Source organism: Cherax quadricarinatus, chromosome 70 (genome assembly GCF_038502225.1).
Source record: "Cherax quadricarinatus isolate ZL_2023a chromosome 70, ASM3850222v1, whole genome shotgun sequence".
Taxonomy (NCBI): domain Eukaryota; kingdom Metazoa; phylum Arthropoda; class Malacostraca; order Decapoda; family Parastacidae; genus Cherax; species Cherax quadricarinatus.
This window is the reverse complement of record NC_091361.1, coordinates 16069514-16088374: the sequence shown is the minus strand read 5'-3', so window position 1 is coordinate 16088374 and position 18861 is coordinate 16069514. Positions and strand designations below refer to the sequence as shown.

Here is an 18861-nt window from a genome sequence, read left to right as displayed (position 1 = left end):
GGTTACAAGTTACCTGTAGTCCCATTCCCCAGGCGATGAGGGAACCATTCAGGTTTAGCTCTTCCCAGCAGTTAACTAAAGAACACGGTGGGTTCGTTTCAGTACTGTCATTCCATGGGATTCGCGTTGTCACAGATGTGTCCTCACCACACTGTGGCTCTACACTTACTAAGAGACAAAACAGGAGAATGTTCAGAAGTAGACAACAGTACAGATATGTGGATGATGTTCTTTGTTTAATCCATAACTATCATATTACACAACACAGTGAAAATAACCATTATCAAGAGGTTATTAACAAAGAGTATAAATAAAAAGCGTTCATGTCAGAAGGAAGAAATGCCAAAGGAACAAAAAAGCTTTTTCAGTAAATTGAAAAAAAAATTAAATTTTGCCCTTTTTAAAATAATTTTTTTTGAAGTGGCCTACTGATCACAGGAAATTATATAATAATTATGAAAAGAAATCAGTCAAATCTTAAAAAATCAGTTTGAATCACTGTTTAATAATCTACTAAACGTCATGAAAGTGGAGGAAGTATAGTTTCTCTTTTCTAGTTCTTCTGCGGACTCCAGGAATCATTTCTGACATAAATCCAAATGTCTAACACACGTGACGTAATGGTCTTCTTCATCGAACTTTTATATATAATGAAGTACAAAATACCACGGTCCTGGCGTCTTTGCTGTTTCTTTTATTCATGGCAGACAGACGAAAAAATACCTGCCATAGCTGTGTATCATCCTTGCGAATGACACTTAAATGAGTATAACACTGAGAAATTGCAAGTAAATATCACTAAAGTCGACTAGATGGCCATGGAAAATATATTCATTAGTGACAAACTCCAACTGTTCAGATATTGTGGGGGACTTTGTGTATGCTGGAATGGCTGTTAATTAGTTTAAGCTAAATCACTCAGTGCCTTGCCAACCTCTTCACGACCTCTGTCAAGTATATGGTGATCATGTAATTCACAGCTGACTGCTAAAATTACATTAAAGTGCATGCTTACCAGTTTGATGTCCTTGTTGACATCTGGTTCCTGATTAATGACCAAGCAGAATGAATCTTGGACAGGCTGGAGGGTGTTTACTGGGAGTATGGAAATGGTACTTGACAACCTCTGGAACTGACTTCCTTACCCCATTGCCAAGACCATTGTGCTGCAGTGCACTGTATATGATGACCACGGTAGGGAAGAGATATGAACTTCTGTGCCGCAGGTCTTTCTGTGTCTTCTTGGGGATTGAGTGTTTTGGATTTTGTGACATCAGGCACTTCATTTAATCCGCTATCGTAGTATCTAAATATCATTAAATGATTATAATCGACACTTAGGACTTGTACTAATAAAGTCCTCGAAATCAAGTCCACCTCTAAGAGTGTGGGTTCTGGCTTAAGTCCAGGAAGCCCAATGGAAGCACTTAACTAGTCGTGGTACTTAATCTCAATGACTCAGAAAGACGTCAAGCCACACCATAATTAAGAGGCATCATGTAGTCTCTCTTCAGAGAGCAATACTGATCTAATCTGGCTCTTTGATTGAAGAGAGGCAAATCACCATGTTGATTCTCTTTGGTTCTTATCCTAAGACTGTGGGTTCCCAGCCCTCAAAAACCCAGTTCTCCTAAACCCCAGCGGTTCTCTGAAGCCAAGTGCCAGATCATCCAGGCAGTGATGGATACTTAGATCATCGAGCCGCCAACAGCAACAACCTGGTTGCTGACCCTAGGCTGACCTGCCAGAGCTAAAAAAAAAAAAAAAAAAAAAAAAAACCCTTGAAACTAGTCACAGGTACATCACAGGAATCATTTATTGATATTTCCCACCAAAACTAATTTTAGCTTAAATCTACTAAACTTAAGTGAGTTTAATTTTATAATTATTACTTAATATTAATGAGCTCTTTACAGTTCGTTGTTGATTTTCAACTGATTTTTACTGTTTTTCAATAATGAATTACTGCCCTGATTATTGGGCAAAGCGACTGTTTTATCATCCAAGATTATCCATTCTGCTTATTAGGCACATCGTGTGTGTGTGTGTGTGTGTGTGTGTGTGTGTGTGTGTGTGTGTGTGTGTGTGTGTTATATATGTGTGATATCTGTATGTATGTGTATTTGTATACGTACATGTGAGTGTAATGCTTTGTGACTTTATTAAAGGAGCTGTGATTAAGGTGCGACGACTTCAGTATGAAGACTTTGTCTGTTAAATTACAGGTGTTTTGTGTGTGTGTGTGTGTGTGTGTGTGGAGAGAGAGAGAGAGAGAGAGAGAGAGAGAGAGAGAGAGAGAGAGAGAGAGCAAGAAAATAATCACCCGAGTGTTAATTTGATATTAAATCCTTTCTTAACTTAATTCTTGCAGGTGATGAGATAGTAGCGGTTTACTGTCTACCAGCAGGTAGGAACCAGTCCTCGTCCAGCACCACTCACACCCCACTCTACTCACACTTAGAACCCCCACTCACATTAACACCACTCACACTCCAGGCTACTTCAACTCCCAGTAGTACAGTTGCACTCCAGTCCTCTGTCCCTCTCACTCTCAGTAGAGCTAATAGCACTCCAGTCCCATTTCACTCAGTAGTACCAATAGAACTTCAGTCCACTTTCACTCTTAGAACCAGTAGAACTCCAATCCACTTTCACTCTCATTAGTACCAATAGCACTCCAGTCTACTCATAACTTCCACTCACGGTAATACCACTCACTTGCCTGACAACTCGCACTCAATACCTCTTAAGTAGTTGTTCAAGTGTGTTTCTACACAGTCACCTGGCTACTTATCTACCTATTTACCTACCTGTTTGTACCTATTCAACCCCCTGTTAAGCAACTGCTATTCTCTCTCTCCCTCCCCCAGTAACCTTGCATGTTGTTTTGTGTGTGTGTTTGGCAGTTTAATACTATATTATATGATTGTACTCAAAGCAGTGGTGGTACTAAAATATTTAAAGGTAATTTCCCGTAAGATAATATGAGATGAGTATCAAGGATGTGTGACGTTAAACACATATTCAAGGAGCAGCTGCGATACTGTCACGCACCTGTTAGTACATATGTACATCGAGTGATTGACACTTGTACCTTAGATAGCTGGATACTTGTACGTCAAGTACTTGGACAGGTTTACGTCAAATATTAGTACAGGTGTACATCAAGTACCTGGAAAAGTGTACATCAAGTACCAGGACAGGTGTACATTAAGTACCTGGACAGGTGTACATCAAGTACCTGGACAGGTGTACATCAAGTACCTGGACAGGTGTACATCAAGTACCTGGACAGGTGCACATCAAGTACCAGGACAGGTGTACATTAAGTACCTGGACAGGTGTACATCAAGTACCTGGACAGGTGTACATCAAGTACCTGGACAGGTGTACATCAAGTACCTGGACAGGTGTACATCAAGTACCTGGACAGGTATACATCAAGTACCTGGACAGGTGCACATCAAGTACCTGGACAGGTGTACATCATGTACCTGAACAGGTGTACATTATGTACCTGGACAGGTGTACATCATGTACCTGGACAGGTGTACATCATGTACCTGGACAGGTGTACATCATGTACCTGGACAGGTGTACATCTTGTACCTGGACAGGTGTACATCATGTACCTGGACAGGTGTACATCATGTACCTGGACAGGTGTACATCAAGTACCTGTACAGGTGTACATCATGTACCTGGACAGGTGTACATCATGTACCTGGACAGGTGTACATCATGTACCTGGACAGGTGTACATCATGTACCTGGACAGGTGCACATCAAGTACCTGGACAGGTGTACATCTTGTACCTGGACAGGTGTACATCAAGTACCTGGACATGTGCACATCAAGTACCTGGACAGGTGTACATCAAGTACCTGGACAGGTGTACATCATGTACCTGGACAGGTGTACATCATGTACCTGGACAGGTGCACATCAAGTACCTGGACAGGTGTACATCAAGTACCTGGACAGGTGTACATCATGTACCTGGACAGGTGCACATCAAGTACCTGGACAGGTGTACATCAAGTACCTGGACAGGTGTACATCATGTACCTGGACAGGTGTAAATCATGTACCTGGACAGGTGTACATCATGTACCTGGACAGGTGTACATCATGTACCTGGACAGGTGTACATCATGTACCTGGACAGGTGTACATCATGTACCTGGACAGGTGTACATCATGTACCTGGACAGGTGTACATCATGTACCTGGACAGGTGTACATCATGTACCTGGACAGGTGTACATCAAGTACCTGGACAGGTGTACATCAAGTACCTGGACAGGTGTACATCATGTACCTGGACAGGTGTACATCATGTACCTGGACAGGTGTACATCAAGTACCTGGACAGGTGTACATCAAGTACCTGGACAGGTGTACATCAAGTACCTGGACAGGTGTACATCAAGCACCTGGACAGGTGTACATCATGTACCTGGACAGGTGTACATCAAGTACCTGGACAAGTGTACATCAAGTACCTGGACAGGTGTACATCAAGTACCTGGACAGGTGTACATCAAGTACCTGGACAGGTGTACATCATGTACCTGGACAGGTGTACATCAAGTACCTGGACAGGTGTACATCAAGTACCTGGACAGGTGTACATCATGTACCTGGACAGGTGTACCTCATGTACCTGGACAGGTGTACATCATGTACCTGGACAGGTGTACATCAAGTACCTGGACAGGTGTACATCAAGTACCTGGACAGGTGTACATCAAGTACCTGGACAGGTGTACATCAAGCACCTGGACAGGTGTACATCATGTACCTGGACAGGTGTACATCAAGTACCTGGACAAGTGTACATCAAGTACCTGGACAGGTGTACATCAAGTACCTGGACAGGTGTACATCAAGTACCTGGACAGGTGTACATCATGTACCTGGACAGGTGTACATCATGTACCTGGACAAAGCACTAGGTATGATTAAAAAACAATGAGAGTTTTGAGGAAGGAAATGGATACGAATGCATTCTGGATGCATTCTGGATGCATTCTGGATGCATTTTGGATGCATTCTGGATGCATTCTGGATGCATTCTGGATGCATTCTGGATGCATTCTGGATGCATTCTGGATGCATTCTGGATGTATTCTGGATGCATTCTGGATGCATTCTGGATCCATTCTGGATGCATTCGTTTAGCGCTTCTTTTATATTATAATAATCTGGATGCATTCAGCATCTTACCACAAGATATCAGACTGGATAAGTATCTTCTCCAGGAGCCAGATCAACCAGGCTGTGATGGATAAGTGTGGCAGCGGGCCTCCAGCAACAACAGACTGGTTGACTAGGTAAGAACCAGACGAGCCTGGCCCATGGCCGGGCTCCGAGAGTAGTGAGATTCAGCAGACTCGCGTATTTCAGAGTTTTTTTACAACTTGATCAAAGTACAAGGGACGTTTTTTTTCAGTAAAGTTACGTCTAAGTTATTGTTCTCAGTAAAGTTACGTCTGAGTTATTGTTCTCAGTAAAGTTACGTCTAAGTTATTGTTCTCAGTAAAGTTACGTCTAAGTTATTGTTCTCAGTAAAGTTACGTCTAAGTTATTGTTCTCAGTAAAGTTACGTCTAAGTTACTGTTCTCAGTAAAGTTACGTCTAAGTTATTGTTCTCAGTAAAGTTACGTCTAAGTTATTGTTCTCAGTAAAGTTACGTCTAAGTTATTGTTCTCAGTAAAGTTACGTCTGAGTTACTGTTCTCAGTAAAGTTACGTCTAAGTTATTGTTCTCAGTAAAGTTACGTCTAAGTTATTGTTCTCAGTAAAGTTACGTCTAAGTTATTGTTCTCAGTAAAGTTACGTCTAAGTTATTGTTCTCAGTAAAGTTACGTCTAAGTTATTGTTCTCAGTAAAGTTACGTCTGAGTTATTGTTCTCAGTAAAGTTACGTCTAAGTTATTGTTCTCAGTAAAGTTACGTCTAAGTTATTGTTCTCAGTAAAGTTACGTCTAAGTTATTGTTCTCAGTAAAGTTACGTCTAAGTTATTGTTCTCAGTAAAGTTACGTCTGAGTTACTGTTCTCAGTAAAGTTACGTCTGAGTTACTGTTCTCAGTAAAGTTACGTCTAAGTTATTGTTCTCAGTAAAGTTACGTCTAAGTTATTGTTCTCAGTAAAGTTACGTCTAAGTTATTGTTCTCAGTAAAGTTACGTCTAAGTTATTGTTCTCAGTAAAGTTACGTCTGAGTTATTGTTCTCAGTAAAGTTACGTCTAAGTTATTGTTCTCAGTAAAGTTACGTCTGAGTTATTGTTCTCAGTAAAGTTACGTCTAAGTTATTGTTCTCAGTAAAGTTACGTCTAAGTTATTGTTCTCAGTAAAGTTACGTCTAAGTTATTGTTCTCAGTAAAGTTACGTCTGAGTTATTGTTCTCAGTAAAGTTACGTCTAAGTTATTGTTCTCAGTAAAGTTACGTCTAAGTTATTGTTCTCAGTAAAGTTACGTCTGAGTTACTGTTCTCGGGTCCGTTACCTCGCAAGATGTCCACAGTCACCTGGTCTCTTATTTAAAGTAAGAATTGTCTTTAGAACAACTCCCGACACCGAGCTTAAACACACAAACCTCCCACAACACACAGACAAACCTCCCACAACACACAGACAAACCTCCCACAACACACAGACAAACCTCCCACAACACACAGACAAACCTCCCACAACACACAGACAAACTTCCCACAACACACAGACAAACCTCCCACAACACACAGACAAACCTCCCACAACACACAGACAAACCTCCCACAACACACAGACAAACCTCCCACAACACACAGACAAACCTCCCACAACACACAGACAAACCTCCCACAACACACAGACAAACCTCCCACAACACACAGACAAACCTCCCACAACACACAGACAAACCTCCCACAACACACAGACAAACTTCCCACAACAAACTTCCCACAACAGACAAACCTCCCACAACACACAGACAAACTTCCCACAACAAACTTCCCACAACAGACAAACCTCCCACAACACACAGACAAACTTCCCACAACAAACTTCCCACAACAGACAAACCTCCCACAACACACAGACAAACATCCCACAACAAACTTCCCACAACAGACAAACCTCCCACAACAAACCTCCCACAACACACAGACAAATTTCCCACAACAGAAAAACCTCCTACAACAGACAAACCTCCCACAACAGACAAACCTCCCACAGACAAACCTCCCACAACAGACAAACCTCCCACAACAGACAAACCTCCCACAACAGACAAGCCTCTCACAACAGACAAACCTCCCACAACAAACCTCCCACAACAGACATACCTCCCACAACAGACAAACCTCCCACTACTGACAAACCTCCCACTACAGACAAGCCTCCCACAACAGACAAGCCTTCCACAACAGACAAACCTCCCACAGCACACAGACAAACCTCCCACAACACACAGACAAACCTCCCACAACACACAGACACACAGACAAATTTCCCACAACAGAAAAACCTCTCACAACAGACAAGCCTCTCACAACAGACAAGCCTTCCACAACAGACAAACTTCCCACAACAAACCTCCCACAACAGACAAACCTCCCACAACAGACAAACCTCCCACAACAGACAAACCTCCCTCAACAGACATACCTCCCACAACAGACAAACCTCCCACTACTGACAAACCTCCCACAACAGACAAGCCTCCCACAACAGACGAGCCTTCCACAACAGACAAACCTCCGACAACAAACCTCCCACAACAAACCTCCCACAACAGACAAACCTCCCACTACTGACAAACCTCCCACAGCAGACAAGCCTCCCACAACAGACAAGCCTTCCACAACAGACAAACCTCCCACAGCACACAGACAAACCTCCCACAACACACAGACAAATTTCCCACAACAGACAAACCTCTCACAACAGACAAACTTCCCACCACAGACAAACCTCCCACAACAGACAAGCCTCCCACAACAGACAAGCCTTCCACAACAGACAAACCTCCCACAGCACACAGACAAACCTCCCACAACACACAGACAAATTTCCCACAACAGACAAACCTCTCACAACAGACAAACTTCCCACCACAGACAAACCTCCCACAACAGGCAAACCTCCCACAACAAACCTCCCACTACTGACAAACCTCCCACAACAGACAAGCTTCCCACAACAGACAAGCTTCCCTCAACAGACAAGCCTTCCACAACAGACAAACCTCCCACAACACACAAACTTCCCACAACACAGTGAGACAGGTCAGGTCAGGTCACGTTTTTCAGGAAACAGGAAACTAGTGTTTCCTGACGTGGGTCTTAGTCACGTGATGACCCGCAGCTTGTGCCTTTCATGCCCTACGGGTTTAGCTCTCCCCATGAGTATAATAAATAAAAAGAAGACGAAGAAGAAAGAGATGAAAAAGCTAAATATACTCTGCTGCTCTGTGTATATACTCTGCTGCTCTGTGTATATACTCTGCTGCTCTGTGTATATACTCTGCTGCTCTGTGTATATACTCTGCTGCTCTGTGTATATACTCTGCTGTTCTGTGTATATACTCTGCTGCTCTGTGTATATACTCTGCTGTTCTGTGTATATACTCTGCTGCTCTGTGTATATACTCTGCTGCTCTGTGTATATACTCTGCTGCTCTGTGTATATACTCTGCTGCTCTGTGTATATACTCTGCTGCTCTGTGTATATACTCTGCTGCTCTGTGTATATACTCTGCTGCTCTGTGTATATACTCTGCTGTTCTGTGTATATACTCTGCTGCTCTGTGTATATACTCTGCTGTTCTGTGTATATACTCTGCTGCTCTGTGTATATACTCTGCTGCTCTGTGTATATACTCTGCTGCTCTGTGTATATACTCTGCTGCTCTGTGTATATACTCTGCTGCTCTGTGTATATACTCTGCTGCTCTCAGTGTATATACTCTGCTGCTCTCAGTGTATATACTCTGCTGCTCTGTGTATATACTCTGCTGCTCTGTGTATATACTCTGCTGCTCTCAGTGTATATACTCTGCTGCTCTGTGTATATACTCTGCTGCTCTGTGTATATACTCTGCTGTTCTGTGTATATACTCTGCTGCTCTGTGTATATACTCTGCTGCTCTGTGTATATACTCTGCTGTTCTGTGTATATACTCTGCTGCTCTGTGTATATACTCTGCTGTTCTGTGTATATACTCTGCTGCTCTGTGTATATACTCTGCTGCTCTGTGTATATACTCTGCTGCTCTGTGTATATACTCTGCTGCTCTGTGTATATACTCTGCTGCTCTGTGTATATACTCTGCTGCTCTGTGTATATACTCTGCTGCTCTGTGTATATACTCTGCTGCTCTGTGTATATACTCTGCTGCTCTGTGTATATACTCTGCTGTTCTGTGTATATACTCTGCTGCTCTGTGTATATACTCTGCTGTTCTGTGTATATACTCTGCTGCTCTGTGTATATACTCTGCTGCTCTGTGTATATACTCTGCTGCTCTGTGTATATACTCTGCTGCTCTGTGTATATACTCTGCTGCTCTGTGTATATACTCTGCTGCTCTGTGTATATACTCTGCTGTTCTGTGTATATACTCTGCTGCTCTGTGTATATACTCTGCTGCTCTGTGTATATACTCTGCTGCTCTGTGTATATACTCTGCTGCTCTGTGTATATACTCTGCTGCTCTGTGTATATACTCTGCTGCTCTGTGTATATACTCTGCTGCTCTGTGTATATACTCTGCTGCTCTCAGTGTATATACTCTGCTGCTCTGTGTATATACTCTGCTGCTCTGTGTATATACTCTGCTGCTCTGTGTATATACTCTGCTGCTCTGTGTATATACTCTGCTGCTCTGTGTATATACTCTGCTGCTCTGTGTATATACTCTGCTGCTCTGTGTATATACTCTGCTGCTCTGTGTATATACTCTGCTGCTCTATGTATATACTCTCCTGCTCTGTGTATATACTCTGCTGCTCTGTGTATATACTCTGCTGCTCTGTGTATATACTCTGCTGCTCTCAGTGTATATACTCTCCTGCTCTGTGTATATACTCTGCTGCTCTGTGTATATACTCTGCTGCTCTGTGTATATACTCTGCTGCTCTGTGTATATACTCTGCTGCTCTGTGTATATACTCTGCTGCTCTGTGTATATACTCTGCTGCTCTCAGTGTATATACTCTGCTGCTCTCAGTGTATATACTCTGCTGCTCTCAGTGTATATACTCTGCTGCTCTGTGTATATACTCTGCTGCTCTGTGTATATACTCTGCTGCTCTCAGTGTATATACTCTGCTGCTCTGTGTATATACTCTGCTGCTCTGTGTATATACTCTGCTGCTCTGTGTATATACTCTGCTGCTCTCAGTGTATATACTCTGCTGCTCTCAGTGTATATACTCTGCTGCTCTGTGTATATACTCTGCTGCTCTGTGTATATACTCTGCTGCTCTGTGTATATACTCTGCTGCTCTCAGTGTATATATTCTGCTGCTCTGTGTATATACTCTGCTGCTCTGAGTATATACTCTGCTGCTCTGTGTATATACTCTGCTGCTCTCAATGTATATACTCTGCTGCTCTGTGTATATACTCTGCTGCTCTCAGTGTGTATACTCTGCTGCTCTCAGTGTATATACTCTGCTGCTCTCAACAGAGATATACTCGTCAGAATATATGCAAAGTGTAAATCCTGTGGTAAGTGAGAATTACGTAGTAATTTATCATCGCCGCTGATAAGTATCGCCTTATAATTCTTTTCCTTGAACTGTTTGAGAGAGAGAGAGAGAGAGAGAGAGAGAGAGAGAGAGAGAGAGAGAGAGAGAGATGAGAATGAATGAATGAGTTGTGGCCTCCAGAATCCGCCTCCACAACACCTGCCGTGTCTTGTTGTGTCTTGATTCTCCATTCTTCAATTTCTTCCACCTCCGCGCTCTCTCACTCTCTCTTTCTAACCCCCTTTCCCTCCTCTAACCCAACTATCCTCCCTCTTACCTTTCCTTCACCTCCCCCCTCCCCTCCCTCCGGCCTTCCGGGTCTTTCTGGTCACATCCTCTGACCAAAGTATCGGACAAAAGAACCAATATTCAAATAAATATTTTGCCTGGTAAAAAAAAAAAAAAAAAAAGTCATGAGGCAGAATGTGGCAGCCTCTCTGTTGCCATGGTGATGTAAACACAATCTCGTGCTCTCTCACTCTCTCTCTCTCTCTCTCTCTCTCTCTCTCTCTCTCTCTCTCTCTCTCTCTCTCTCTCTCTCTCTCTCTCTCTCTCTCTCTCTCTCTCTCTCTCACTAAACTGAGTAAGAGTTCAACATTAAAGTGAGACTGGGTACTCAGATCTGGACAGGTTTGTGACGTGGTCAGACACGTACGAGTCTCTGGGAAAGTACATAGTAACGCAATGTAAACCATACCACGGGTGGGGTTAGAACCCGCGATCAGTGTGTCTCAAAACTCCAGACCGTCGCGTTAACCACTCGTATGGTTTGTTTGCAATCGTGTCATTACGATTTCGTGAGTAACGCAGTATGAGTATAACAATCTCTAACGTGAATAAACAAAATGTTCGTCAACGTACTAACTGAAACAGAAGAATAAATGGAATTTGGAGTAATAAGGAACGACCCTGGCAGTGTCAGGTAATGCCTAACTGTCAGCAGGAAAGTTCACGCAATGTTTGCTACACAGGACACGAGACATGATTCTGAATCCCAGTGATGCACTTCTTAAATAACATCTTAAACATTCCGTCTGGTTTCGGAGATGTACAGGAGACAGTATGATGGTGAACAACCTAACTCTCGTCAACACTCAGAAATAAACCTTATGACTAAAGATCCAGAGTGCTCAACCTTAACTCATTCACGAAATCGTTATAATAGGATTGCAAGCAAAACAGGGTCAGTGAGGTTAGAACCCATGGCAAGCGAGTCGTAAAAGTCCATGCCAGGAGACAGAAACTACAAGATCACATTGAAGATATAAAACGGCTTTGACACGCTCAAACACGAAGAACTGTCTGAAGCGCTGAATGAATGCGTAACTTGAATCGGTGGAATACTGAGAGGCGGAAAATTTAACAGGAACGTGAATGCTGTAAGAGAGTTGTTACCAGCTCAGTATATATCACTCAGACAACATTGCTTGTCACCCAAACTGTTTTACACGTTAGAAAATATTACAGAAATTACACAGACCAGGAAAGTACGACTATAAAGAATGAAAACGTAGAATACCGTGACTGAAGAATACACAAATAACCCGCACTTAAGAGACTAAGTTATGACGCTTCGGTCCAACTTGGATCATTAAGCAGTCACACAAAAGAGAGGAGGGAAGGGAGCCAGTATACATACGAGAGAGGTGAAGGCGGGGATGACAGGTATTTTTCAGTCTCCTTCAGGCGGGTAATTTGTGTAAGGGATGACTATATGAGGAGAAGACTGAGCTGGTTGTTGCCTAGTACACTCGCTACCTCACTCAACCACTCACTAAACCCACACAACCTACGCTCAAATTCAAGGGACTCCCGTCTACATTCAAGAGACGAGGGCAGTCTGGTGTCATCAGGACGATCAGTATTCAACGAGGCGACTGAGTCAATAACAGCAACAGTGGTAGAAGTAGATAGTTATGGCAGTTATAGCTAAACTGGTAGTAATCTGAGTTAGATCCACTAGTACACACAACTCTGAGTGGAAGTAGAGCTACACGAGTAGTTTGGGAGAGTAGCAGCATTGGTACAGTGAAGGAAGGTGTAGTTCATATCTACCGTCCACTTCTATCCCTATATTTCATGTAATTTTTTCAATATGGTATGCTATATATTCCCCTGCTTTCATGGCTGGGGGAGAGGGTGGGGAGAGAGCTTTCTGCTTTTCTTTCCTTGATTCTCATCCCCTTCAAAATAAAGGAAAGTGATTTAGATAGCCAGAAGTAGAGGGCTCGCCTCAGCAGATACCCTCAGTGTGGACTCCAAAGTAATCTGCTCTCTCTCTCTCTCTCTCTCTCTCTCTCTCTCTCTCTCTCTCTCTCTCCTAGATATCCTCATTCTGCCCTCTTGTGTTTTAATTCCTCTTCTCTTCAGTCCGCCAATTATCTGCTTTTTTTCTGACTTCTCTGATTCGAATAGTGTTGAGTCTCAGTCGTGTGTGCTCGTTGAATGTGTGTGCTCGTTGAATGTGTGTGCTCGTTGAATGTGTGTGCTCGTTGAATGTGTGTGCTCGTTGAATGTGTGTGCTCGTTGAATGTGTGTGCTCGTTGAATGTGTGTGCTCGTTTAGTTCCACTTGTGCGTCCTCGCTTAGTTTATCGTGTGTTCGTTTAGTTCCACTTGTGCGTCCTCGCTTAGTTTATCGTGTGTTCGTTTAGGTTAGTTCTCTCTTATTATGACTCTCTTTGATTCTGTTATTTATTGCTTTTCTTTATTCTGTTTTATTTTCATCTATCTCTCTGCTTTGATTTACTCTGTAGTTGAACTTACCTACCTACCTACCTACCTACCTACCTACCTACCTACATACCTACCTACACACCTACCTACCTACATGGCTACCTACCTACATGCCTACCTACCTACATGGCTACCTACCTACATGGCTACCTACCTACATGCCTACCTACCTACATGGCTACCTACCTACATGGCTACCTACCTACATGGCTACCTACCTACATGCCTACCTACCTACATGGCTACCTACCTACATGCCTACCTACCTACCTACCTACCTACCTACCTACCTTCCTGACGGTAGATAGAAAGACTGAACTTCAGTCTTAGTGTCTGTCTACCTCCGTCTAGGTAGATAGAAAGATTTAACTTCGGTCTTAGTGTCTATATTTCTTACATATTTGAAAAATGCAAATTTCCTTTCTATGTAGGTACCTTGATGCTTGCGATGGGCTCTTGATTCAATGAATTTGAGTCACTGTCCTCTTCCTTGGATCACACTTTAATACTTCCCATTTCCGAGCCTCTGTATGACCCCTAAGTGTTTAACGCTTCCAAGTTAATATAAATAATAATAATAATAATAATAATAATAATAATAATAATAATAATTACACAACCTGTACTCTTTTCTTGGCAGTTTCTCTCCAGATGATCCTTAGGCTCTTAAAATTTTCCATTAAATAGTTAGGTACATCAGATACATAGTGGATACAGCTATGTACGTTTTTACAGATTGACTGAAATATTTTAAGCAAGAATAGATATTAGTACTGGAAAATATATAGAGTTTGTTTTACTGTCTGCGAATAATCAATAAAATATATTAAATACTGGGAACACCAGACAGCACTTGTGATGTTGTCTTTAGACTGGAAATACCTGATGCATATGGCAAGTATCCTTAGTTTGTACACTGGCATATACTGCAGTGAGGGGAAACTGGAGGAAATGTAGGAAAAAAACAGCGAGGAGCAAGGATATAATGGTTAAATTAAGATAACTTGTCAGTCTTATACCAGCAGGTACTAAAATTATTGTCAGGGCATATTAAGAAATCTTAAAGAATGAACTGGACAAGTGTCCTCAGGAAGACCCGGATTAGCAAGGTTGTAATACCTACGTCTGCCTTAATTTCTGGATGGATGTCCTCTCAAGAAAGGTACCTTGATGCTGGTGAGGGGCTCTTGATCTAGGGAACTGGATCTGTGCTCCAGTTCCCTGAATTAAGCCTGAATACCTTTCACATCCCCTCCCCCCACAGGCGGTGTATAATCCTACGGGTTTAGCGCTTTCCCCTTGATAACAATAATAATCTGTATGGATGTACATATTCATAAACTTAAATATAATCCAGAAAAATGTAATCCAAATAGAACTGCCGTTTTTTGTGTTATCTTTCTCTTCGAACTCCAGGAAATATATTATACAGGATTTCCTGTCCCTAAAAGCGGTGTGGATCATCCCGATATATAATCTTCCTCACTAAGTGCTCCACTAACCTTTCTCTTAGACTTAGAATGTTGTCAGGATACAAGTCTGTCACACTGATTTGTAATTCAGAGTTTCCTGTCTACTCTTTCTTTTGAACATGACGACACGAGTCTTTCTCCACATTACCGGCAGTTGCCCCATCTCCCGTGACCCAGTGGTGACCCAGTAGTGACTTATTTGTGACCCAGTTGTGACTCAGTAGTGATCCAGTGGTGGCACAGTGGTGACCCAGTAGGGACCCAGCTGTAGACCCAGTAGTGACTCAGTAGTGCCCAGTGGTGACCCAGTAGTGACCCAGTGGTGACCCAGTTGTGACCCAGTAGTGACTCAGTAGTGACCCAGTGGCGACTCAGTAGTAACCCAGTAGTGACAGTGGTGACCCAGTAGTGACAGTGGTGACTCAGTAGTGGCCCAGCTGTGACCCAGTGGTGACCCAGTAGTGACCCAGTTGTGACCCAGTAGTGACCCAGTAGTGACCCAGCTGTGACCCAGTAGAGACCCAGTAGTGGCCCAGCTGTGACCCAGTAGTGACCCAGTAGTGACCCTTGCTATACATCTTTAACTTTGTGCATCTTCACGAAAAGACAGGTACTAGAGCAAGATCTATCTGGAACACCTTTTCGTGAAGGTGCAGAAAGTTGAAAACCCATAGCAGAGGTCACTACTGGGTCACTACTGGGTCACTACTGGGTCACTACTGGGTCACTACTGGGTCACTACTGGGTCTCTACTGGGTCACTACTGGGTCACTACTGGGTCTCTACTGGGTCACTACTGGGTCACTACTGGGTCTCTACTGGGTCATTACTGGGTCTCTACTGGGTCATTACTGGGTCTCTACTGGGTCTCTACTGGGTCTCTACTGGGTCATTACTGGGTCTCTACTGGGTCTCTACTGGGTCTCTACTGGGTCTCTACTGGGTCATTACTGGGTCTCTACTGGGTCATTACTGGGTCTCTACTGGGTCTCTACTGGGTCTCTACTGGGTCTCTACTGGGTCATTACTGGGTCTCTACTGGGTCTCTACTGGGTCTCTACTGGGTCACTACTGGGTCACTACTGGGTCACTACTGGGTCTCTACTGGGTCATTACTGGGTCTCTACTGGGTCTCTACTGGGTCATTACTGGGTCTCTACTGGGTCTCTACTGGGTCTCTACTGGGTCACTACTGAGTCACTACTGGGTCACTACTGGGTCTCTACTGGGTCATTACTGGGTCTCTACTGGGTCTCTACTGGGTCATTACTGGGTCTCTACTGGGTCTCTACTGGGTCACTACTGGGTCACTACTGGGTCACTACTGGGTCACTACTGGGTCTCTACTGGGTCTCTACTGGGTCTCTACTGGGTCACTACTGGGTCTCTACTGGGTCACTACTGGGTCTCTACTGGGTCTCTACTGGGTCATTACTGGGTCTCTACTGGGTCACTACTGGGTCTCTACTGGGTCACTACTGGGTCACTACTGGGTCACTACTGGGTCTCTACTGGGTCACTACTGGGTCACTACTGGGTCACTACTGGGTCACGGGAGATGGGACAAATACCGGAAATGTGGAAAAATTCTGATGTCGTTATGTTCATGAAAAAGAGCAGACAGGAAGCTCTGAATTTCAAATTAGTGTCACTGACTCGTATCAAAAAATATCTGAGAACATCCCAAAAGGAAGGTGTGTCGCTGTGAGCAGCGTCATGACTTAGTGATGGTCTGCACAGAGCAGATCCTTGTTCCAGTAAATGCTTATTCGGCTAAGATTGTCTTTATCCACAAGTCACTGTGGTAAAAGATAGTCCTGTTAAGTGGTCCACTGGTATTGTCTATTGGTTTGGTACCAATCCCTCCAGGACTGTTAAATATGTTGTGAAGCAAATCAATGAAGGTAATTTTTTCACTCTTTCCTTGCTGTAATAAGCTCTCATTGAACCAGGGAAGGAATTCACATATCCGTATTAGAAGACAGAGTGAAACACTGAAGCTTCTGCAGAGGAACCTCTAGAAAAGATTTGATGGTTTCAAAAAAATACAAGCAGAAAATAAATATGTTCCAGAACCTATCTGGAACCCAGTGAGTTGCAAGACAGTTACACTTTCAGAGACATTTACAAGGCAAGTAGTCTTCAGAAAATCTATACTCAAGTTTACCTGACACATTTGTAAGCTAAGTTAGCTCACCTAAGTTTTGCTGCAGGTATAAATACGGTCTTTAGTTTGTAAGCAAACTTTTACCCAGAATGACAATTACTCAGCCTAAACTTGGGTCAAGACTTACTGATTCGAGTTCCCACAGAATTTTAAGAATGTCACAAATTTTGATTTTGATGTCAATACTTTCTCAAATATCACATTAAGATTAACTAAATAATCAACTTTGAATGTGCTGGGCTTAGTTATTTATAGAATAACATTAATTTTTGAGAAGGGCTGCTGAGGCGATGACCTCAAAATGTAGTATAAAAAAAACACGATTATCATGCAATATTAATGTCATTAATCTCTTATATAGTTTTTCTTATATTTACGATTATAGCTCATAATTTTTTTTTATTGTGGATCTCATTTTTCTTTCAATATATATGAGTGAAATGGCAAATTGTCTTGCATATTTACATCAGCTACTTCCTGGATTTTGTAATTATTTTGGTAATAAAATACATGATTTTTGGAAGAAATACACTGATTTTTTGCTCTTTTTTGAGAGTAATATCTATTAGTGCAGTTAATATTGAGTACATTAATTCACCTTGTGTTACGAGGTACGACCCTCAGCACACGCAACCCCATTAACGTCTCCCATACACGCACGGAAGCTGGGATTACTGGTTAGGAAACCGTTACGGCCGTTACGGCTTGACAAAGCTCATGGAGAGCGAAACGTTGCCACAATAAAATGTCACATTACTTGTGCCCTTTTACCTAACATATCGTCGGTAATTCCACCAACATTAATACAAGAAACTTTACAGGCAGTGTACGACCTCTGTACATTACCCATTTCTGCTCTCTCTCTCTCTCCTGCCTTGAAAATCTGTAAATATAAAATAATACTCAAGTAACTCGAGTTGTGATCTTGTTTTTAAGTTTTCTGATACGCCTTTCATTCATTTTCCCGTCTCTGGATTTGTTTCCCCTCAGGGTAGGTTCCTTGATGTTGGTGAGGGGCTCTTGATTTAGGGAATTCGATCTGTGCTCCAGTTCCCCGAATTAAGCCTGAATGCCTTCCACATCCCCCCCCCCAGGCGCGGTATAATCCTCCGGGTTTAGCACTTCCCCCTTGATTATAATAATAATAATAATCTGGATTTGTTTGATTTTATTGTAAAATTGTTGACAATTTACATTCCTCCTTATTTGTTAGTGTGACTTTGTAAATGATCCAAGTCGGACCGAAACGTCGTCGTAAGTTCCTGTCTCCTACATGCGGGTTATTCGTGTATTGTTCCAGTCACGGTATTGTGCCTTTTTCATTTTGGGTAACGAATATTTGGATTATATTTTATGTTGGTTGTGTGGGTACCTCAGACATGCCTGTGACCAGTTGTGAGGGTCACAACTGGTCACAAGAGGTCAGACGTTCTTTACTGACCACCTGGTCAAACAGTCTGTTGCTGTCTCACGAAATCGTAATGCACGAGTTTTGAGATTCTCTGATCGCGGGTTCTATCCCCGCCCGTGATATGGTTGTTGTTTAGTCTGTTGTTGTTAGTGGTCGGCAGGTTCACAGACTCATCTGCTTGGCCTGGAGTGTTAGGTTAGGTAAAATTTGTCAGGAAACAGGGCAAGCGTATCCTAGTGGAGTGGTATTGTGTCATGTGTACCGTGTTTGTATGTACTCAGCTAGTTAGTTGTACTTAGGTGTACTCGCCTAGTTGTACTTACCTAGATGTGTTGC

At 42.7% G+C, this 18861-nt stretch overlaps 1 protein-coding gene across 5 annotated transcripts in view; it reads left to right on the top strand.

Moving 5' to 3' along the window:
* Pde11 (Phosphodiesterase 11) overlaps positions 1-18861 on the top strand; it is a 580189-nt gene that overhangs the window by 240208 nt on the left and 321120 nt on the right. For 4 of the 5 annotated variants that reach the window (XM_070099915.1, XM_070099912.1, XM_070099916.1 and 1 more), the window contains one exon: positions 2372-2407. The exons of the other annotated variant lie outside the window; for it this stretch is intronic. In XM_070099915.1, coding sequence (XP_069956016.1) covers positions 2372-2407 — 36 coding nt within the window. The remainder of the gene's footprint in view (positions 1-2371; positions 2408-18861) is intronic. 5 annotated transcript variants of the gene reach the window in all.